Source organism: Cygnus olor, chromosome 1 (genome assembly GCF_009769625.2).
Source record: "Cygnus olor isolate bCygOlo1 chromosome 1, bCygOlo1.pri.v2, whole genome shotgun sequence".
NCBI lineage: Eukaryota > Metazoa > Chordata > Aves > Anseriformes > Anatidae > Cygnus > Cygnus olor.
Window position 1 is genome coordinate 39,603,276 of NC_049169.1, and position 24,768 is coordinate 39,628,043.

The 24,768-nt window shown below is 37.6% G+C and overlaps 1 protein-coding gene across 1 annotated transcript in view; it reads left to right on the forward strand.

The window, feature by feature from the left end:
- Positions 1-3,752, forward strand: part of TRHDE (thyrotropin releasing hormone degrading enzyme) — a 204,650-nt gene extending 200,898 nt beyond the window's left edge. The window contains 1 exon segment of the mRNA XM_040553451.1: positions 2,190-3,752. Coding sequence (XP_040409385.1) covers positions 2,190-2,333 — 144 coding nt within the window. The 3' untranslated portion in view covers positions 2,334-3,752.
- Positions 3,753-24,768: the final 21,016 nt, after the last annotated feature.

The window sequence follows — 24,768 nt, forward strand, 5'->3', positions numbered from 1 at the left end:
TAAGGATGGAGCAGGGCAGGAGCAATTAGGTGTCAGCAGCTGCTAAGGTCAGAGAAGCTGAAAAAATGTGTCTGCTGAATGAAAGCAGGCCTGGAAGGACAAGGAGTGACTTTGGGTTCCTTTACACTCAGTCAAGGGCAGCACTGAAGGACTGGGACAGCAGTGTTTGTGTAGGAACCCTGGCTGCTCAGCTGGAGTCGGACAGCATGAGGATGAGGAGCAGACTGCAAAGGCACCCCAATGTGTAGAGGAGGTACCAGGAGGTGGGTAGTATAGGTAGCTCTTGGTACTCTAAAATTTTGTATTTCTTCCATTCATCTGGCAGGATCTTGCTACAGTAATTCTTTCTTTTTCTTCCACTAAGATGTGGCAGGCCCTTATCTGAACATTTAACTTGAAACAGGGTTTTACATCTCTAAAATATAGTATACTTTACCTAGGAGATTAGGATCTCACTTTTAAGTGTTCTGATGTTGAAAGAAAAACTAGAAATAACTCTGGAGCAAAGGCTTGGCTGGATAAGTAGGACTGTTTTTTTTTTTTTTTTCTCTTTACTTTTGGTTGAGAAGCTGAACAAGAGATCTTTCTGTCCAGGTTAGCTGATGCTGCAGAGAGCAGCCCTAAGAAAAACCTCAGTGGTGAAAGTAGAAGCTACAAGAGCCTTCTCTGTTTTTCTATTGCCTACTGTATTTCAACGTGAGAAAAGCTGTAAACCCTGATATTCTGACCAAATAGCATCACAATAATTTGTTCTAAATGCTAATTACTCCTTATTTAGATTGCCATGATCTCTCGTTTTAACTTAACACCTGCCCTGACTAAGGTATTTGTGCAGTTGCCTTACATTCTGTTTATGCTCTGCTCAATGTTACCCCAAATGGATCAAATGATTCATACGCAGCATAATCACCGTTAATTGAACTCTGATTCTGCTGTGATATTTGTGCCCAACCATTTGTCTGCACTCAAGTCAAGTGGCCTCTGGTACTTTGGGAAGAGCCACAGCTGTCTCCTCAAGGCTACCCAGGTGGGAAGGATGGTACTGGCTGACACTTGAGTATCTGACCTGCAAAAGGGAGCCTTCTGTACTCTCAGTTTCTACCTCCATGACAGCATTGGCAGGCTGTCTGTTCATACTTCCCAGAAAAGAAACTGGACACGTAAAAAAATTTGTTATAAAAACTACAGAGATCAGGCAAGGTCTGATTTTGATAGTTCCCAGGATCCTCCCATCCTTTTAGCTGGGACGGGAATGAGATATCTGCAGGACCAGCTTTTTCAGTTTTGAGCCCATACACAAAGGTAAGCAGTTGGAAGTTAGATTTAAACACACAAGGTGATTCTGGTATCACCAGGAAACAAAAATTTACTAATCATGAATAACTGCAGCTAAAACTACCTAATTTTATACAAGTCAATATAACCAGCAACCTACTGTGCAGATCAGCCTTGCAGCTCTCACTTAAAAAGAACAGTAATTCAAAGCACACCAGTGCCATCAGCTATAATAATCCAGGGGCTAGTGCTATAATTTGAGTATACATGAGAAGAGGCCTTTTCAGTTTGCTGAAAAAAAGATCAAAGTTTTCTCATAAGGGAAAGAATCTGTTACAGGCATTCAAAGATCAAAAAAAGATTCAAATATGAGTGCCCGCTTGCTTTGTTGCCATCCTCTTTCCACTGTAACCATCCCTTCCTTTTCTAAACAACCAGCTTGTATTATATCATAAAAAGGGTTCTGCAAATCAAAAGTAAATAAATTTAGAATGAAGTTTGATTGAACCAAAGGGCATCAGGGCTGCATTCTACTGACATTTGCACATAAACCTGAATTAGAAGCACTTAGAGTGCTCCCAGTTTAGTTTCTTAGGTAGGAAAAAAAGTTCAGAGCAGCCCATCTGTCTGTGCAGTGCAGCAGCTGGGCTATGAGAGAGGTGGAGGAAATGATATTAATGTGATCCAGCACTAACATGTCAATATCTTCCAGTGCAATTTGAAGCAATTGCATCACATATAATTGACAGTCTGCTATCTTATTACATTTCCTTTTAAATCCTTCTACATGATAGTACATTTACTGCAGTGGTGATTGTGGAGGTTTGTTCTAAATGCCTGACACGTTTACATGAACTGAAAATATTTACTTTCTTTAGTTCTTGCAAATTTAACCTGTTAAATTGTACTTCCAGCTAAAGAACTTTATAAAGAGTTATGAAGAGGGAGCTGCTGCCTCTTTCTCCCGTGCTGTGGAAACAGTGGAAGCCAACGTGCGGTGGCAAAGGCTTTATAAGGAAGAACTATTCCAGTGGCTAAGAAAATCCTTGACACACTAATCTGTCTTTCCAACTGAACTTTTAACCTGAAGCTCTGCAAAAGGAAAAGAAATTTTAGAAATGTTCAACATTAAAATCATGAAGACAAGATCAGATTCCAGGGAGAAGTTTTCTTTTTCCTTTTTCTTAATTGTGTTTTGTTTGTTGTTTTTTGGTTTGTTTTGTTTTTACACTGGGTTCTTGTGAAATTGTCAAGAAGCTCTTCAGAAGAGAAGGTCATGAATGCTTGTGAAATCCAGTCCTCAGTGTACACAACCAAACATTATATTAAGTGGTGCATGTAAATGGTGAAGAAAAACTAACAAACAAAAAAACCTTCAAAGACTATTTTGTGCATGCTTGTATTGTCCCTGCCTGTATTCTAGCATGCTTATGTATAACAGCCACATTTTGTATGTGAATTCCAGTTACATCAACAATGGGCATTATACAAAGCACAAAGACTACCTATGACAATCAGTGTTGCATCGAACAAAAGGAAGGGAAGGAAAGGGAAATGCGGAAGGCTTCCAACTTTGGGCAGTATGAGATATAAAGTTGTCTTTCCCATTAGCTGCCAATTAGTCCACAACTGAAATTGTCTTTTAATGATTACAAGGGTGCCAGCTCATTTTTTGAGTTGCCAGTTGTCATGTATGTAGCTGCAGTCTCCATATTCCTATATTAAAATTAGCATTTTGTGGGGGGAGAGAGAGAAAATGAGAATAAGAGAGGACATCATTGATGCACTATAATTATATAAATTTATTCACTGCTGATCAGTGAAACCATGTATATTTAGCTGTGAACGTATGCAGTGTTTATGACGAGAACTTTGCATTGATTTTATAGAATCCATGAACCACCTCTTCTGAGCAATTTTACAAGGCAGTGGTATTCATGATCGGTCACCCAACCTGTGCAGTAATGACTTATGCAGCTGATAATGCACAAATATTATAAACAAAGAAAGGATTCAAATGGAAATTAGCAAAAGGGGAGAATGTCTTGCATTCAAAGACAAAATTAATCAAGAGCTGTCTTGAATCTGGTAGACCGGCCGCAGTAGTGTTTTATTATAATACAGAAATCAGATTCTCTATGTGGGCAATATTTTGCAAATATGGGATATACATTTTATACCAACTTAGGAAAGTGAAATATGGAGAAAGATTTGTGTGTGGATTTATTTGTACTGGCTAATACTGTGAACGTTGTTTTTCTCTTTGCTTTTATTTCATATAGACTGCTCTAGATGAGTGATGCTTTTCTTAATCATATGCTTGTTTCTTTTTTTTTCTCAGTCATTAATCTGTGAGATGTTACGTAGTGAAAATGTTAGTTGTACAAAGACCATCTGCACCATTGGTGCTACGTGAAAAGGATAAAACTGATGCATCTTAGGGTCAAGTACTCTCCTATGTCTGCACCATGAAGGGAGGAAAAAAAAAAAAGCAACAAAGCTATAGAGAGTTTACAGGAGGCAGGTTGCAGCAGCTTCAGTGTGATTGTAGATGTACAACAGTGTTTCTTTACCCCAGCCCAGCCCACCACAACCATCTGACCACATCATTGCTTGTAAACTGGGAACATGTGGCCAGCCTAATTAGAGAACAGGCATTATATCTGGTTGTATCCTTCACAGGGCATGGAAATTACCAAAATGCTTTACAGTAGCAGTTGCTTATGCCCAGTAGTTGTTTTTGAATTGTAATGTTAGTGCAGAATGAACCCAAACCTGGCATCTTCAGGCATTATCAGAGTCGTGTGGAGACAGTATTGCTTTCTGGGCTGTCATTCCCTTGGCACTCTGATCCTCAAGAACTGGTAGAAACATCCCATAACTAAGCTGCCCTACCGTTATCATGGGCTAAAGCACCCATCTTGAGCCTCTTATTTTGTGTCTTTTACTGCACAGAGGATGCTGTTTGTGGTTGAAATGCATATGTGGTCATTTGCTTCGCAGTTTGGTACGTTAGCTTGACCATATTTAACTAAAAGAAGAGGGAATCCTGTGCTCTTGCACAATTAACTCTTTGCCTTATAGTAAGCCCTAAAGCTCTGTGATGTGTTGCAGTGCTAGTGAACCTAATGCCGAGAGATGTTATCATGTCCATGCTGAATGAAATCCTCCTTCTCCTATGTGTTTTACCTACCTCACAGGGGTGTTGTGAGGCTTGACTAATGTTAGCAAAGCACTTGAATATCCTCTGATGAAAGGCATTTAAGACTGCAAAGTATTATTTTATGTGGTTGACCAAACTCAACCTCAATGCCAGTATATAGTGTAACATTTTTAATTTCTACTGAATGAAATCATATGCATATTTGTTATATTAAAAAAGAAAGACAAATGGAGCCTCTTTAATATAGCCTCTACCCTGTAATGAAGCCCAAAATTATAATATCCAAAGAGTGCGACGAAAACCAAGCCCTCAAACATAAATTGCTTTGGGGATTTCAGAGAAAAGAAGTGTGCATAATGGTCTGTCCATTTCATATTCTATTCAAGATTGTCTTTGATGACTTTTGTTTTTCATCACCACAGATTAAACCACATACCTCCAGGCTGCACATAGAAGTTTCTGGTCTTTCCACTGACAAAGGGCAGACTAACAATGTTTTCCAAAGTCAGAAATTTAATTCAGCCTGTGTATTCTGCACAGTGCACAGAAATTTCCACTGTTGCTCATTAAAATTGAAGTTTCTTGCACATTTAGCTGATGTTCGATGTAAATTAATAATTTAGTGGCCTTGAGCAACTGGTCTACCACAAATATCAAGCCCTACATGTATCTACATACCTACTAATGTATTGCTTATAATTGTATTATAGTAATGTTGGTATTACTGCTATAATTAAGGTTGAGTTAGCCTTTCCATTATAATTCCTTATTATTTTTATTTTTATATTTTGTATTTTGCTGTTTCATACTGAATTGGTATTAAATTTAAATGGACTAAATCCAACAAAACTACGGCTGTTTTCTAAAATACTCTATCCCCTTGCATTTAATCATATGTCTTTAGAAACTTTTTTATAAGAACTTCCACACAACTATGTGTGAAAGAATGGTTGATACCTCATGGAAAACTCTAATACTGTCTGCTTAGAAAAATCTATTAATCTTATTGATTTTTCTTTCTCCTTTACTGGTCCTTTTCTTCTTTTGTTCTTATCGAAAGATTGGCCCATTTTTATAATTTGGATTGTGATTAGGAAGCCAAATACCCCAAACTTCTCATCATTTTCAAATCCAGTATTTAAATTTATTCTTTTTATTTAGTGAGAGGAGATGCTGCAAAATGTGGAGCCAGTGTGGATGTGGCCCTTACCCAAGCCTGGGAGTCATTTTATAGAGATTTCATGGGCCCTGTGTCTGATTAGCCTTTGTGTGACTCAGGATCCTTTGCAGTTATTAATTTTTATGGCTTACTAAATCATATAGGGAGACATATGAATAGGCACAATTTTATGCTGGCATAACAATATGGCGACCTATTGTATTTTTATAACATTGTCCACTACAAAAATTCTCAGCCTATTACTTTGTAGAAGTGCTTGGTAGAATTATTCTTATATCCACCGCTGACAGCTATTAAAATGATAGTAGCTACTAATTGAGACTAGAGCAGAACAATATGGAAGCTTGCTTCTGAAATGAAATGTCACTTCTGCTATTATGGGGTGTACTTGAACATTGATTTTGACTGATTTAGATGAAAAAACTTCAGATGTCATTAAGTACATACATATTTGTGACCTTTGATGATCTTTTCAGTGAATATAGCAAGAATTCCAGTACCATGGTGGACACTGCAGATGAATTTTGTGTAGCTTTTGGGCTGTTTTAGATATTTCACTGAGCTTTAGTATGTCAAAGGAACTATCTCCAATGATGCAGAAAGGAGCTTTCACAGCAAGGATCCTGAACCATACAACTAAAACCTTAATAGTAAAGAATAAAAGAAAGAAAATATTGTATGTATATATGTGTATTTATATGTGAAAAATCCTCTGTAGAGATCATTTTCCCATAAAATGTCAGTAAGTCTGATTATGTGGATAGAATACAGTGAAACAAAAATTTGCAGATGAGGGTGCCTTTGTTTAAGTATCTGTGAGGTTTTGGTTTTGCACATGATCATAGCCAATACTGCAGTCAGTGAAAATAGATTTTGAGTCAAACATGGAGCTTTCTCTTTGATGAAAAGCGATGTGGCTTTGAAAACAGTTTATGTATGTAATCAACTTACCTCCACTCCTGTTGGGAGTATGCAGAATATCAGGCTGCCTGTCCTAAAGCTGGGTTTATCGCCATGGTGTCAGTATGAGCGCAAAGGAGTAAAAAGACTGTCCTGCTGCTGTGCAGCCTAAATACAGGCTGAATACAGGCTGAATACAGCCTGAGAACAGGCTGTTCCCCAGAAGTAGGTGGAGTAGTCTGAAATCTGCTGGCTGTGCCATCCACTGCTATCACCAGCCCACCTGGGTCAGGAAGGCAGCTGGGAACCCCTGAAGTGCACAGAGGCCCCATTCAAGTTTCTCTCGGTTAGGGATGAGGGACAGAAGGTCCCTTTGCTCGCTATGGGTTGTGGATGATTTTGAGAGACTGGCATCATTGCCTTGAGCAAGCTTGGCAACAGGTCCAGCTAGTGAGCCTGCACTGCACAGAAAAATCTAAATCCCTGCACTGTGGTCATCCTAACAGGAAAATGTTGACCAAAATCTTTGTAAAAGTCTGGAGTATTGTAGCATCAGTTGTTCAGAAGTCATTTCAAACAGTCAAAAAATTTATTCAGTTTTCGAGTATGCATAAGAACACTGACAATCTTTATGATATTTTTGTTAATGTTGAGAATGTGCTATGAGTTTCTCAGGCCTTTTTCTAACAAAGGATTTGGAAGGATGTCACTACAAATTAGTGTGGTAATAATAGCAGTAATAGTAGTTACTGTACTAATACCATCAAAAAAATTTAGATACCTGTGCAAACCTGCATGGCAGTAGTGTCTGTGCACTTCTCTTTTTGCATACAAATCTGGAAAAAAAAAATAGCCACCTTGTTTCTGACATGAATGTGAAACCTCCTGCCAAGCTTCAAACCGATCCTGAAATCCAGTAAAACCACTCTGACTTGAGCAAACAGTCCACACTGACACGAGGAATTTAGTTTTCAATGTGAAGGAAGGGAAGGAAGGGACTTCTGTGTGTAAGAATTTTTGACCAAAGTAAGACCACATGTCCTAGTTAGGGCAGACGTTTTTAAGCCGAGTATATTTCAAAGAAATTGGTCGAACTTAAATCCATCTCGTGTCTGGCACTGGAGGGCAGCTTGACCTCAGAACACCCTACATTGTAACACAGTTGAGGTCAGATGTATAAAACCCTTCAGTGTGGGCTAGTTTCAGTGAGATGAGGTGTTTAAGGAGAACCACCCCCATGTGCAAGTGTTGTGGGATCAGACATAGTGTCCTTTCTCAGAAAACAGCATTCATACTTTGCTGATTTGTAATGACTGAAGTGTGAAGTTACAAAAGTATTTCTGAATGCTTTGCTTATTTTATGTACGTTGTGTCCTAGGGATGTCAAAGAATTGCTGGTAGAGAACATACAGATGAGCAGCACTGTAACAGTAGAGGGGACTGGGGTGCAGAAGACAGTCATGAGCAAGGAGGCTTCAACAAGAGTTCCCCAGCATTTTCTGCACAGCATCGCTTGGATTTGCCCGATAAGGACGTTACTGGTGCAATGGACGAGGCCAAGAGCCAAGACGCAGTCTCCGTTGTGTACAATACATTTCAATCTACCTAATTTGTTCTTCTCTGTAATTTCAAAGTAAGCTGTAGCCAAACTGATGGCATGCATGTGGCCACAGATCCTCAGTTGGTGCAGGGTGAGGTAGATCCCTTGAAGTGACTGATGTGAATTGTAGCTGAGGATCTAACCCATTGCTTTCAAAGCATTCCCCTGAGGTGCCTGCTGGGCTAGTGTACAGACTGGTATGCATATTCATATGTATGTTTCAGTAGCACATATTTGATGACAAATAGATTTTTTTCTTGTTTTGTTTTCCTTTTGCTTTTTTTTAGAATAATGCTTTGTGATCGGTTCCAACGTGATAAAGCTTTATAATAAGTTTGGAGAACTGCAAAATACTGTACTGCAAAGAGTGGCTGCTACCCTCTCTTTTTCCTGCAAACACGAGATTTCAGCAGCGTTGGAGTTCCTTGGACTTAGACACCCTGTGGAAAAATATTCTGAGCAGTTTCTAATGGAAATATCATTGTAATTACTGTATAATTACCCTGTACAAAGACAGCTTTATTATATGCGTAAATGTAATTTTGCTATGTTGTTTTTATGTTTGAGGGACAATAGGCTTTAGCGTGGATGAGATATACAGCTTTATAAAATCAGAGATTGCAGCTCCTGTCTGATGTTGAACTGAAAGGTGTTCAATTGTTCTATTTCTGCTGAAGATAACATATACATCAACCATTTCCCAGAAAAATAATGATCTATTCCACTACATACACAGCAATGACATAAATGGATCATAATACTGAAAATAAAGTCTTGATAATAAATTGCATTATTTCCCCAAGAGACTCTACATGTAAGATCTTTTGACACCTTAAGAAGAAAGAGAAAGACCAGCAGTTATTAATGCTGGTTGTAATGGATAATTCCCTCTATTAATTCTGTCTCAACCACAGATTAATTCTGAATACTGTAATTAGAAGAACATATTTTTCCATCACTTCACAAATCTGTGCTCTTCTGGAATTCAGTTTGTCAAATTAGAGGTGGAGCTGGCTCATTTTAGATACAATTCACTGATGGCTTCACACAAGCGTTTGCAAGATCAGAATGCCATTTTCATTTATAAGAAACATAGATCATTGCATTATGTCACACTTTTTTCTCTATGTACCATATATACATGTATATGTAGCTTCTAATTCTGGACCATTTGCTTTGACAAAGTTTTTGTTGCTTAGTCTTTTGCTTACAACTCTTACTTAAAAGTTTCAACTCAGAAAAGCAGTTGATCACAACTCAGCCATGTATATAGGTATGTAGGCAGTCTCCCTGATTTCTGTGGGATTAATCACGTACTTCAAATTATGTATCAAATCATGGATCTGGCTGAAACAGTCTAACAGTCTTTCTGGAAAGTGATTTAGTCACCAGTTTTAAGTGCAGAATATGGTGATGTGTTTTTGATGAATCTCAAATCACAGCATTGTTTATATTGAGCCAACTGCTCTTCTCTCTTTTCTTTCTTTCTTTCTTTCTTTATTTATTTTTAATGGAAAGCATATATTTTGCATATAAAGGGGAGATATTAATTGATTCTCAGTATATCTAAAAATACCAAATTTAACAAGGTTTTTCATTTATTGTTTGAAGAATCCTAGGATTTGGGAATAAGAGCAGAATTATTCTTACAGTGTTAATTAATGAATATACAACATGAATCAGCAAATTAAGCCATTAACCAAATAAAATAAACAAATTTGTTACAGTTTACCAGAAAAGCGTTTTTCTATGATATGCCTTTGAAAATGACTCCATAAATATGGGACCAGTATATGTTCAACATAAAATTTTTATTCCACTCTTAAGAACTGACTACATGGATTTTTATTTTTTTTTTTTAATGAGAAACTTTATCTTCTGTATTTTAAGCAGAACAAATTTGAATTTTGTCTCTGATAATAAAATTTTGTACAGTAATGTGTAATTCATCACTGTCTTAATTTTCTGACGTGGAGACACAGCTAAGATGAATAATACCCAGCCTTTTGATTATGTTCCCATTTCAGTTGAGATAACAGTTTAATAATGCTGAATAGATACACTGAGGTTTTACAAAGAAAAACAAGCAAGAAAATGTATTTTTTTGACAAGAGGAATTTTTCAAAACATTAAAATGCTGAGACTAGTAAAAAACAGATATCCTGAGAAAATACAAAATTTGGGCTTGGAAATATTCTTAAGCACTCCAGGACTAACAGGACTGAGACTGGAATAGAGAGCAATGCCTGTCTTTTGTGCTTTTCTAATTATGCAAATTTTGAATAAGCAAAAAGATCTTTTCATTTGTAAAAGTGATTTCAACTGGAATGCAGTTCAAATGACTTTTTAATAGAGTCCTTGAATTCAGACTATTATTTTCCTTTTTTGAAGAACAGTTTTCAGTAACAATGAGATGTGAAATATGTGCAATTATTTACCCATTGGATACAATCATGTTCCCACTGAAGTCAATTGGAGCTTTGACATTGACATCACTGAGAGTAAAAGCCAACCATGTATTTTTCAAAATATACCTTTCAAAGTCAGTTTTTTTTTTCTTTAGCAATAAAGATGTTTTCTTCTGTACTGCACATCTTAGTCTGCTGAAAAGCAGAAAAGAATTGTTAAGGTCCTGATTTTGAAAAGCACAACAGGCAACATTGATGCTTTGAGCACAGGTAAGCATAGCTGGGCCCTAACTGAGTTTGTTTGTAGTATCCTACCCATTGAGCACTTCACAGCCTTACGCTAGGGCTAGAATTGTGACATTTATCTTTGGAATATGGAGACATATCCCTCATACCATTTTTTCCTGAGTTCAGTTCTGACACAGAAATCTGGGAGGCCTGAAGAGGTGGCTTGGGAGCCAGTACAGAAGTTTCACATTAAGAGGGGATCCTGGTGCATAGGAAGAACAGTGAAAGGCTAGAATGTACTGCCCTGAAAAGGCGCCTTGTCCTTCCCTTTTCTTCGACTCTCCCTGGGAGAGTTGAAGCAGCTGAAACAAACTGCACAACCAATTTGGAAGCATCCCTGGGAGAGGAGGCAGGATGTGAGGAGGGAAAAATAGCACTTCCTTCTGAAATCCCAGTGGCAGCACCTCTCCTAATCAAACATCAAAAAGAACATGCTTGTTTCTTCCCCAGTGTGGCACTGCAATCACCAGCACTTAGTCAGTGGCTGAGCTACTTTCAAGTTGAACATTTTCATACAAGACCGGATGAAGAGCTGTTTATTTGCTCTCAGCTCAGTGTCTTCAATAAGAGCAGAACTTTAAAGGCACCCATTTGCTTTGAAAGCTCAGCAGCTGAGCTGGAGGGAGAGAAGTTAGAGCCTTTGGTTTATAAATTGACTTAGGAGTATTTGGTTATTCAGACCTATCCTAATAATGGAAAATCATTTTTTCCTGACTAATTCCCTATTTCATCCTATACTTAGCAAAGATTATCTAGCTTCTTTTAAGCTGCACAGTCTGGGTAGCAGCCATCATGTGGAGTCCCACTGCTATTAGAGATACTTTGACTCCTATATGCTGGAACTGAGCAGGACCAAGGCTCTGGGAGAGGAGAGAAGCCATTCTGTTAGCTGGTGATAATCCTGGCTTTTCCGAGAATCAAACACATAAACCACATTTTAGAGAAACGGTACTGAGAATGACCTATTTTGATGGCTGAGGCTGTATTATGGATAGGATGGGAAACTGAGAACAAAGATAATTGTCAAAAAAGTGTAATGAAGGTAAGGTTGGTATGATGTGAAATAATGAGGATGTGCTCGGGAAATTAAAGCCTCATTATGTTGAAGCTTAGTCTTTGATTTAGCAGCTACATACACTGAAGCCACAATCTAATTAAAGCAAACAGAAATTGCTGAATGGTTAAAAGGAGGCACGCTACTGAAATTCCAACTAGTGATTGTTGCTTGCATCTTGGGCTGATGTCAAATAACAGAAACCCCTCTGTACTGAATCTAGCCTGTCCTGTACTGTGTGTCTGTGGTAATTTGAACCCAGTTAAGATGTTAGAACTGGGGCTAATCTGGCAAGGCTGAAAGAACTGCATCAGCAGGGCCACAGTGAGACTTAATCCTCAGGCATGCTTCCCATGCTTCACCTCCTTTTTCCATTACAGTCCTGATGCTCCTCTTCTCAGACCACAGCAACTATAGGAACAGCAAGTAGAGTCTGGGTGTATTCTGTGTGGTTTTGGCCTTTGTATCACCTTGACTCTAGGCAGTAATCAGAGGGCTGCAAGAAAGAAAGCAGTGCAGGGAAATCTAAGCGGCTCTGGTCTGGCATGGTGCTAACCACCCTGCCCCTGATCCACCAAAATGTCTCAATCTACTTAACTTCAAGGACACCCACAGCAGAATTAGTACTTTCTTTTTTCAGTGTATTGAACGTGATGTTAATTACTCACTGTACTGCAATGGCATTACCTTTAGCAAACATCTTTTTGCTTCTCAAACTTACTTGGAATCACTTTTGTCTGTTATACTTACCATCATTTTTGACCTGCTCATTGCAGAAGGTTAAAAAAAAAGAAACAGGAGGAAGAGGGTGAGGATAATGAGATGCTATTACCTGACATGTCTATTACAGTAATTCATTTCATGTGGCACAGAACTGTTGCCAGTGATAAATGCATGTTCCTGGTGCAATTATGAGATGTACCTTGAACTTTTCAACAATACAACTGTCAAAAGGTTGCAATAAGCACAAGTACAAATGTGAAACAGTCCCTTAAAAAGATGAAATAGCTCATAAATATGATTTCAATAAATGGTATCATTTTCAGGGATGTACTTTTGGATCCATTAGCTATTTATAGTTAATACCAAAAATGGCATTTTTGTATATTGTTTCCACTCTACAATCATGGATGGAAACCATTTGTTTCCATCCCACTCAGTTGCTTAGCAGATTGACACATTTGAAATACATTTCTGTGGAGGTTAGCGTAATTGTGTCATAACAGAAGTCTTCGCAAAAAATCAGCCTGTATTTCCATATGGACAAGCAGAAATCAGAGCAGTTCTGTCCCTTTCAAAGTGCCTACTAGGTTTTGGATGGTTGATGTCACTGTTATCGAAGTAGGTTAACCCAGGCATGTAAGTAACCCAAAGGCAGATATGTAACTCCAAAGGAGAACAGAACATGTCAGCTTGGAAAGCAGAGAGGGAAGGAATGTGTCTTTCTTGATTGTTTTCTGAAGATTTGTGCAGCTGTAAAGGACAAGCAGAGGAAAACTCCAACCAAAGAACCTGGAGGAAATGAACAGCAAGCCAAGACACAAGCAAGAACTGGGACTGTGGCTCTGCAAAAAGCTTATGGAGAAGGAGCTTTGGGCTAAATGTTGATTTAAAGGACTGAAGGAAAAAAAAATAGGTACAGAGGGTAATTTTGCATCAACAGCTTCCATTTAATGCCAAGCAGTTGCAATTAATTCCAGTGGAACCAGTGTGACAGGAGAGAGCTCAAGTATTTATGCTAAAAATGGGCCAATGCTCAGTGAAACAAATACATTTTAAAATTATTCCTGTAGTTATCAACAACAGTAAGACAAGTTATGTCTAAATTAAGACATAAATATCAGGTGATGGTTGTCACTAAATTTGGTGGGTTTGAGAAGCAGTAAAAGTTGAAGACTTCATTAGTGCCTTATTGTGACTGGTCTAGGCTGGTAGGCTGGAAGCCTGGTGAGGATTTCTTCAGGTGCACTATGCAATTGCAGACTTTTCCCTTTAGTTTTAAAACAGCATAAGCCACAAGCTGTACCATGTATGCAGAGTGTTTGTACCATATTAAAATATATGAAGTACTTAAGGGAGCTCTTGCTTGAGCTAAGATTAGTTCACAGAATTCAGTAGCAGATAAATGCTTGACTCAGGAATTTTTTTGTTCTGTTTAAATCTCCTTATCACTGAGGGTATTTTTCAGTAACTCAGAGTTCAGCCTGGGAAGAACAGCAAGCTCAATAAAAAAATAAAATAAAATAAAGAAAAAATATCAGGATCATGGTTCATAAAAACTGTCTCTGCCTCTGTCTTCACATAATTCATTCTTCTGTGACCTTGCCCAATACTAAAATTTCAAAGGCATATATGGGATAAGCATTTTACTATTTTTGTGTGCACAATATATGACAATTAAAATGGGCAAATATTTAATTGATACAGCTGCATGGAATGTCTATGGAAGCTAATTACTCAAAATTACACATATAATAAATGGAAAAATGAAGGTCATAGTTTTAAACATAGGTGTGCAATTGCAGTTACAATTTTAAAAGTATTTCTCAGTTGTGTTCAGCAATGGTACTTTGTAATAGGTTATAAAGTGCTGCTACACATTTTAAGCGTCTAAGTGATTTGTTTAGGCTATAAAAGGACAGAAGTCCTTTACTTCCTTCCTACATACATTATACCTGCAGCTTCTGCTGACCAGATACAAACTTGACAGGGCATAAAGGTACAAAATGCTAATTGTGCTACGTTCGAAAAACTAAAGTAAACAATGAGATTTTCTAAAACAAAGAGATTGATAACTAACTCTATGAACTTCAGCAGGGTAAGTGCAGGCATGTATAGACAAGTGAATAGACATGAATAAATGGAGTGGGCTCACTTTCAGCTGGGCAAGATAGAGTTTGTCTTCTTAACAAGTATGTGTACCCACTTTCTCCACATTGTGCTAGCAACTTCTAATTTGTACTGAAGTCAGTGACAGAAGAATTGTGTTCACCGATCTGAAGGCACAGCAGGACTGGGACTTCCAAGTGTTCTGGTAGTAATGAGTCAATTAATATACTATCCAGTCCTATTTTAGCAGAGCTAGAGAGATCTGGACAGTTGAGACAAACCAGTGAAATATACGCTACTTCCAAAGAGTCTGTTTCTAGCAATGTGTGTCACATTTGCTAACTTTAGATGTCTTCTAGATAGATGACTATACCTTGTTATTGAAGTTCCCTTAGTCAATATGGAGTAAACACATAAAATATGCAACTAATTCAGTAAGGTGGATGAAAAAAAATAATATAATGAATTAATTTAAGACTAGGCTAAAGTATGTAGGAAATTCTAAGGCATGACCCAAAATGAGTTATGAACTTTGGGGAAAAGGTTACTTTGTTTATTGCAAATGAAATTAGCCATTGAAGCCAAACTCAGGGAGCAGATCACAACATGCTTTTAAAACAGTAACTATCTAACCAATGAGGAAATTTGATGGGAGGTCTTCTTGTCTGATATAGAAAAACCTTTATGTTGTCCAGGTCTTTTTGTTTTGTAATGTCATACATTGTAAAAACAGAAAAAATGTAGGTTGCAGAAAATAAAATAAACCCTTATGACCTTGAATAAAGGCATTGGAAAGTAACTGGGTTAGCACAGTACTTTTAACTGGGAAACTGGGACAGAAAAAGAGCACCAGAGAACTCAGCATTTAGTGAAGAAAGATACTGAGAGAGAAATATGGAAGTGGAAAAATGCACTGCAGCATCAATAATCTGGAAATTATGTAGAAAAATGAAATATTTCCTTTGATCAGGCAAGAAGTAGCTTTAGACTTCACAGCCTCCACACACCTTTCAAGCCACTATTAGGTACATAGTATGCAAATGATGAATAGAAATCAAGAAATAGATTAAAACAATTATTACCTAGTACTGGGCTTCAGAAAATTGAAGGTGGCCAAACGCAATGATTATGCACATTTAGGCAGCCAAAGTATTGCCATCTGATAAGTCTAACTTTAATCTTTAGAATGCTAAAGAAGAAGTGTTGGGGAAAAAGGCTTTTTTAAACTTCTGGAGGATAATGAAAGAAACAGCAGTTAGTACTGTGAATTTACAACGTACTGATCTTGCAAGACAAATGTGATTGATTGATTTTGATAACTTGCAAAATTTTTGGATGAATTCAGAGCTGTAGCTATCATTTATTTGGATTTTAATAAAGCATTTCACTGCAGCTTTCAAAATTAATTCAAATTGGCTAGGGAACAAACTTCAGTCCATGTTAACAAAAGATAATGAGAAGTGACAATCTAAGACTTGGGTGAGATAGCTGGTGAATGCCTCGGTTTGATGAAGTTTTAATATCTTCATTAATGATTTCTCAGAAAGGAAGAAAAAATTACCTATTAATAAAATTTACAGTGTGATAGACTTGCTAACAGTAAGAATGGAGAAAAAATTATAAGAGCTTAGATAATTGAATAATGGCCAGAAGATAAAATAAGGTTCACATCTAAATGCAGGGTTGTTCTCATGGAAAAACACATTCACAAACTCAGTTACTCAGTGGAATGGAGAAACCTGAATAACACCAATGCAAAATAGTCCAGGAGTTAGCAGAGCAAAGCAGGTACAAGCTTCCAATGAGTTATAGTAGCAAATTGAGCTAGCGTCATTTTGGGATCACACTCTAATGTACAATGTCACTGAATAATGAGTAATAAAAAATGTCTACCAATTTTAGTTTCACTGCAATTGGAGTAATATATTCAGTTTTTCATTCTCAGAAAGAATTTAAGAAATTCCAGAATTTAAGAAAGAATTCAAGATGAGAAACAAAACAGGATTTACGGAAACAAGCTGATTGCTTTATTTAGGTGTCTGTTTGCTAATAAAATGAAATCTTGGTCAAAAAGATCATGAAAATATAAAGTGTCCATGTATATACATGTATATACATGTACTCTGAATAGGTATATGATTGAAATAATAAATGAAACACTAGTGACTAAGACATGATCTCATAGACTAAGTCTATGAGTAACAAACTCAGTAAAACATAGGAAGTTTCTATGATTATATGTGAATATAAGAGTCCTAATACCATTAGAAGAGAATTTGCAATGTCATCTTGAGTTATCTGGATCATTTTGTGCTTCATATTTTTATCCTTACATCAGCTACAGTAATGTGTCTTTAGAGACAATAGGAAGGGGAATGAAGAGGCACCACAGCATAGCTATCCCAGATTTCCTACAATGGACAGGGTGAAACACCCAGTAAGAATAATGGGATGAAGTTAAGAAAAGGAGCACCAGAGCCAAGTGAGCATCAAAGTCTGCAAGTGCTCCCTCAGTATTTTCACTGACTCTCCAGACTGGAAAACATATTATGAAGAAGGAATCAAAATCACCAGTGTGGCAGGTTTACTGCACTGCCACATCTTTAAATTTCTCCATCTGCTGTCAATTTGTGTCTTTAAAAGACGTTTGAAGAACACTGAGCACCTTCACTCACAAGCTAAAAAATGTGCAGATTGACATCTGCTACTGGAAATGGATTGTACTTACCTGCTGACACTGGGATTGCGAGGACCTTGTGAACCTTCCTGGGACCTGCAAGATCCCTGGCACCACCCCTGTGCCAGGGCCTGGAATCGCACACCAGTCCATGACAAATCTTAGTACAGTTGTTGTCAGAAGGGATGGCTTTGGGGTGGGTAGTTACTGATAAGAAAATATAAAACATACAATTTAATTTATTTACATCTTTAGCTTTTGTGTGTGTGTGATTGTGGCTGCACCTTGAAAACTCTTACATGACTCTGATTTCTAATCCTCAGACTCTCCCAGAAACAAATTATAGCAGTGCTTAGAAGCTCACCCCATTGGTAATTGAAAGTACTTTGGGCATCTTAAAAATGAGATTTTGATGCGTAGATAAATCTGGTGACACATTACAATATTGCCCTCTGAAAGTGTGCAAGATATTCCTGGCTTGCTGCATATTACATAACATAGCCATTAAATGCAGATTATCTTTCAAAGTAGAGGCAGAGATTAATGAGTCAAACGAAAATGATGAATTAAATGAGCCCGATCAGACACACTTACAAAATTAGCTAGTGAAGAGTTCTATAGAAACAAGAATTATTAGAGCTAGATTGCTCAAACACAATTTTAAGAAGAGTGGCAATGCATATAAACATACATTATCACATTATAGTATTCTTATTATATTCTATTTTCTTCTGTCAAATACATAATGCAAAGACATTGCAGACTTTACTCTGAAAACAGTACCTTGGGCAATAAAAAGGGTGAATGCTTTCTCCTAGACCAAGTACTGAGGCTCAGACTGATGGATTCTGGCCCCGCTCTTTCTCCAGTGGGGCTCCATGAAAATCCAGAAAAGTCTTCCCCTACAGTCAGACCAGATCAGAGCTATAAATCAAAGCCACTGATTTGCTCTGTGTCTGTAGGCAAATCATTTATCCTTAGCAGAATGCAAGTCATTTAGCTTTTGCATAATAATACTTTCCCCCCAAGGGATATCGAGAAGTCTAAGTTTTGAAAGGGTGAGAAAAGTTCAGAGAGCCTTTGGTGGAAGTTGTTTTGTGAATATGAAGTTGGCTTGGTTTTGTATACCATAACAGGCAGGAAGATGGTGACTTGCTACTTGCCATTTTTAATGTTTGTTTCCTGATCATATTTGTAAATAAATGTCCTTGTGTACAGGCAAGGTTGTCTCTTACACATTTTTATCCAGCTATCACTAATGTTGACCCTCACACTGATGGCCCAGACTATTTTAATGCAAATTATTCTCCAAAAGGAATGTAGCAGTTTCAATGCTCATCTTTGGAGCATCTCATGGGAACCCCAGACTTTCAAGGAACCCTGGGCATACCTGCCAGCACAGTGCAGTAATGTGGTCTCTATAGTCCAGCTCACTGCCTGGCCCAAAGCAGCCACATTCCTACCTCCCCACTGCAACCAGCTTGACAGCTTCAAGGCTGCAGTGTTCAAATGCAAATGGATTTCTGATGATTTCTGATGATTCCTCCTTCTTAGATCCAAGCTACTGTTCTCCCAGTCCCACTGATTGACTAACACAGCTAAGTTATGCAGCAATCTGAACCTAGCTGTAGGTTGTTCTGTTTCAAAATTAAAGAAGGGTTTTTGTTCCTGAAATCTAAGGGATTTTCTCCAACTCTATCAGTAGGTTGAATAGAAGACATATTTCTGCCTATCAGCTTTGTACAGCCATCATCCAAACAATCCTAGCTTAAACAACAGTACCTCTGCAAAAATTTATGAACTGTATACTCAGCAGCAACCACCAGGATGCCTTGCTGACACTATTTTAATTACCATATCATCTGATAAATGACTGCATAGCTTAGCAAGATTCCTTTGGTGATGGAGATCAAGACACTGGCTCCACCAGACTGAATACAACCTCTTCACTTAATTTATGTAAATCTCTGACATCAGTCATATCCCCAGCATATGTTTCTGGAACTCCATCCATCACCGTCATGATGTCTTTATCAGAGGATGCTAATTCTGCTGTTTCTAACTTGAAAGCTAAAAGAAGATGTGAAAATTGATGGATAGGTGAATAGCTGCTACCCTGGAGATTTCTTACTCTTGATGGAGTTTGGGCTGCCAGGTATGTGGTGACTGAATTCATCAAGATCCTCACTGTGTTTGCAATTATGTTCTCCATTCTTATTTTTATAATAATTCAGTATTTAGAAACAAAGTTCCAAAACATTGTCATAAAAAATATGTGTTCTATAGCACTCTAACCAGAGTTTGCACTGAGAGCAATACATTTGTTGAAAATGGGTAATGGAAATTACTAGAGAAAATGAAATGAATTCACATGCTAGATAATTGGTAGAGGCGCTAGCCTTAGATAACGTGACTCTATCTAAAAAGGAACACACAAGATCTACGTGTACCTGTGCTGTCTGGGGTGCTGTTTAATTAAGATTCCCAGATGCCGTCTAATGTGAGGTATTTTCACCATCTTCTTTACAAAGAAGATGGAGAGGACCCTGAGCAGCGTCTCCAGAAGAGTCAAAGCAGGGAACAAGCACTGACACTGTGATTCTTGCCCCCAGAGGGCTGACAGAGAAGGTTTTAGAATGCAGACCTGTGCCCAGCACCCTTGGAGTGGCAGAGGACAACTACCAAGTGGCTGCTGGGGCCAGTAGAGGTGGCCAACCCTGAGGCCTCTGCCACCTCTCTCCTTCCAGCAGTTCCCATCTTCAGGCCAGGCCAGCGGCTGCTGAGCCCTTGGCTGGCCATGCAGACAGCCAAGAGAATGTCTGTCATTGACACAAGACACTGTGGTGAGGTGGGCTGGGTTCTGCTTCCAGCTGTGCCCCGGCTTCCCAACATCAAAGCTTGACAGCCATAGAGTTTGCCAAATATCTCAATGTAAAAGGTGGCTGAGGTCTACTTCCACAGTGGAAATACCAGTTAACTTTTTCTTCTGGTTCAACTTATCTGATTATTTTTTATCTGTGTATTTGGTTTTGACACATTTATCTGTTACTGTTCATCTGCAGTTCCTGGCACTGTTGATTCCTAGGAGTTATTTGACCCCTACAACAGCCTGAGAGAGAGACCAGTGTAATTTGGGAAGATTCCTACCAAGTCCTTGCACATGTTTTCCCTTGAGAAAAATGGAGACAAAGAAATCCAAGAGCAGAGCACCTCTTCTGGACTTCTGGTGCTCTACTTCAGGCCAGAGGGTCTTGACAAAGCAGCAATAATTTCAGCTGCTAGTGATCTCATGGGAAGAGCAGCAGTGCTTGATCACAGAAACACTTCAAAGCACTATCAAAATTATGATAATTCCTTCATTTAAGAAATCTTTCTGGCTTCCTATCAAAGTGTATGCCTACACTGCAGCTACACAAGTGTTATTATAGATAGCTTTAAGCTAACTATGTACCTTTTATAACAGGACAAATAAGATTATACTTTTCTGCATACTGTTTCTGAATTGAAAATGTTTAAACACAGCTCACAGGCAGCTCTCACGTGATGTTTACTCTCTTTTGCTCATGTTTCTAGTCTATCATAGTCTACCTTCATTCTACGATCTTTTTCAAGTTCCTAATTGAATCCTTCTTGTTCTGGAGCCTCCAGAGAAAACTTGTGCTTAGAAGCTACTCTTCTTAGGACATGCAAATGTCATCATTTCAATGAATGCCACTTCTGCTTCAGACAAATTCAAAGTTATGTTCTCCTTGGGTCTAATCTTCAAGGACATCTATACTTTTTTGTGAAATGAAGAAAAGCCATGGTCCACATTTACCTTCTAGAAGATAACTGAACTCACTGGATATCTATAGCCTGAGCCAAAACCTGGGGAAGGTCATGGGGTCAAGTCCAAACTTTCCAAAGGACAGTAGATGCAGTCATAACAGATGATTTATTGCATCTTCAGATAATGATGGTACTTTGACTGCAGTCATTAAAATGTTCCCAGTGACTGGCATTACCAGACAGAAACATACTCACCAGTATAATGTTATCTACCTGCAAGAATAATATTTCAGAATATGTTATCATGAGCAACACACACAACAATTGTCTTCTAAAGAAAAATGATAAAATAGAAGTTAATATAGACATTTTTCTTATATTATAGGTAGGAAAACATTCAGCAAAGGAAGACTATCATTTTCTACCAAATAACTTTGATCAAGACTAATGACTTTCCTTCAAACCCCTGTTTTTCTTCTGATCTCCATACTTTCGGTAAAAACTGAGGTTTTAATTATATTCTTCTTCCCTAGAGAAGGCCTTTTATGAAAACAAATCTTGAGCCTTGCAGCACTTCAGTATTATACTCTTACTTCCTATTATTAGTATAATTAAATGAGTTGATTTCACAGAGCCTATGGACACATTTTTATTATACTTTGCAGGCTCTCCACGTGTACATCCTGCAGAATTCTTTCCACAGGATCCTGTATTCTCCTTTCTTTCTTCAACCATGTAACTCAGACTTTATGAGAACAGTTTTTAAGGGATTGTTCTCAGCTTGAATTTTGACAGACAAAACAAACAACATTTTCAAAAGTTCTTGGCAGGCATTGTCCTAATTCCTTTACCATAAGGTTAATTGTAAATTTCTATTTATTTTCTTCAGGCAGTTTCACAAAGCTACCATCATCTCCACACATTTCTATGCATTAGACAGAGAATTCTGAGCAGCTTGCTCAATCAATATTTATTAAATGATCAGTCCCAACAATGAAGTGTAGCCAAGTAAGCAGTAGGCCTAAAATACAACTTTTTTGATTACTAGAGATTTAATCAATTGAAGAAAACAGCGAGGCTAAATAACGACTGATTGAAATACTGCACATGAATCATTTTAATAGTCTAATTAAGCTAAAAGTAAAAACACAGCCTTTGTCAAGCTTGTCTATAACAGAAAAAGCTACTATCCTGAAACTCAGGAATCATATTTCACATTCTTCATCACATGGAGCAGAAGAAAGCAAATGAAATAAATTACAGCCTGGAGTGTCAAAGGAAGGCATGTGGAAGATAAATATATCTACATATTGTCAAAGTATAATCAATTTTCAATTTACATCAACAATACACACTACTGGGGAGAGAAGGGTGTAAAATGACAGAATTAGATTTTAGGTATCAGATACTTTAAGGAGTGACAGAAGTTGTGCTGCAGTGTGCCATATTTTGAGTGAGCTGAGTCCTAGCGGAGAGAGTACATGTGCAGACAACGAGATGGAATTGGGAGTATATCCCCTTATTTACAGCATAATGGAGGGAGGGAAAGCTGAGTGTTTCAGAAATTCAGATAGAAGCATGAATTCACTGCAATTATTTTTCATTCCTTTTACATAATGAAATGAGTTACTTTGGCGCACATGTGGCACAAAGCACTTGAGCCCAAGGAAAGTGCAGCTTGAACCCTGGCATCTTGGCTCATGAAAGGATTGTTAGTAAAGCAAAACTGTAATACTGTCAGAAATCACCAAGGACTTGTTCAATTCATGCACATATTCAAAGAAGAAGTGTGATATTGTTCAGAATTATATCCCATGAAGTGTGTCATGTTCAAGTGTGACACAGTGGGTAACCAGCTAAGATGACATTAGCAACTAGTGTGTGCATTAGGAGTAGCTCTGTAAAGAGAAACAGGACCCAACACCAAGGATTTTGTTTTGTCCTAGATAAATTTGCTTCAATGGACTAAATGTTGGTTAGTTGCTAGAGTGCGTCTTCAGGATAAGTTTCCTCCAGGAGAAATCCAATGCAAGCTTTCCAGTGTTGATCCATGATGTGAATCAAAGTGAAATAAATCCGGGGGAGGTGGGAGATTCCCTTTAACTCCTGATCTTTTTACTTGTGATGCACAAGTATACTTTCAAGGTTCTCATCATAGGCTGGTTAGACATGTATTGTCATATGTTACATATACATATATATTGTTGCACATACACTACTTCAAAAATGTAAAACCTTAAAGGCACCAAAAAAATATATTATTTTAGAGTGCAAAACCATTGTTTCTTTGATCTTATTCATACTTATTAAAACTTATTAAATATTTTGAATATTAGCACCTAAATGTATGCAGGGTAATCACACACAAAAAAACTAAAACTGATAATCACATGAAAACCATTAAGCTGATATTATTTTAGTGCTATCTGAAAAAGAACTTTAATATCGAACTTTGTAGTCTTAATTTCTTTTATTTATTTATTTATTTATTTATTTATTATGACTGTGCATAATGGAGTTGCTTGGAGCGCTTAGAGTTTAACAATTTTCAAATAGGGACAATAAGAGGAATATATTTGAGTAAGCCATCCAGTCTTTCATAGTTAATGAAAAGAAACATGGTATTGCTCATCCCATTTTAATGTGGATATCTAAAATAGGTTATGTGGTCATGCAACAGATTGCATGTACTATCCATGCAAAAAGTCTAGGTGGACACAGATGCATACAGGTGCTTGAGGGGAGAATGATATCAATCATAATAGCTAAAGAGTACAGGATATTATCGAACCTACCTTTGGTGCATCATAATAAGTCTTCTATAATTATTGTTTGATGTAAAAATAAGATATCATGTTTTCTGTATCTATACCTCAGCTTGTATATACAAACTCTTTTGAAATCAGTGATATTAAATTAATATGAAAACAGTATAGAGGGCAGGAAAATCACATTTATGATAAAATAGTGCAATACTGTTTATTTACCTGAAGCTAATTTAATTACTCAAAACTCAGAGATTTCAAATTAAATCCTAAGCCCAATTTCCCCATTTTCTCTCAGTTAAGTGCTTGAAATGAGACATAGAAAATGTCAATAATTTTAATCCTCAGTCATTTCAAATATTAACGTGTATAACGTTCATCTTTGTTTTCACATATTTAGAAATAAGAATGTTGCTGGTCCTGAATCTTCAAGAAATAGTAATACACAAAAAATTACCTGGATTTTATTTGTTTACTGCACAGAAAAAGTGTGTGCACTTACCATGGCAACCTTACTTTCTTCAATAACACAAGGCACATCTGTGAGCCACTAATCTTAATGGAATAAATTCACTCACTTAAGGTATGAATGTATTGAAAATTGCATCTAAACATGGGATAGGACACTGAATCAGGGTGAGATACTCAGCTTCTGTCCACTTTATACTGTCCACTAATATACTGTCTATTTCAAATAAACTAAGTCTAAATCTTTGCTTCTTACCCCTACCATTTCTCTGCCTCCCCTTGTTAGATAGCTGTTTTACTGTGGTTAGGGACTTCAGCTCATTTTGATGCTCACACAGCTCCTGCCAGGAGGGGATCCAGCTTCGCAAATGGCCTGCTGCTGAACTCATACCA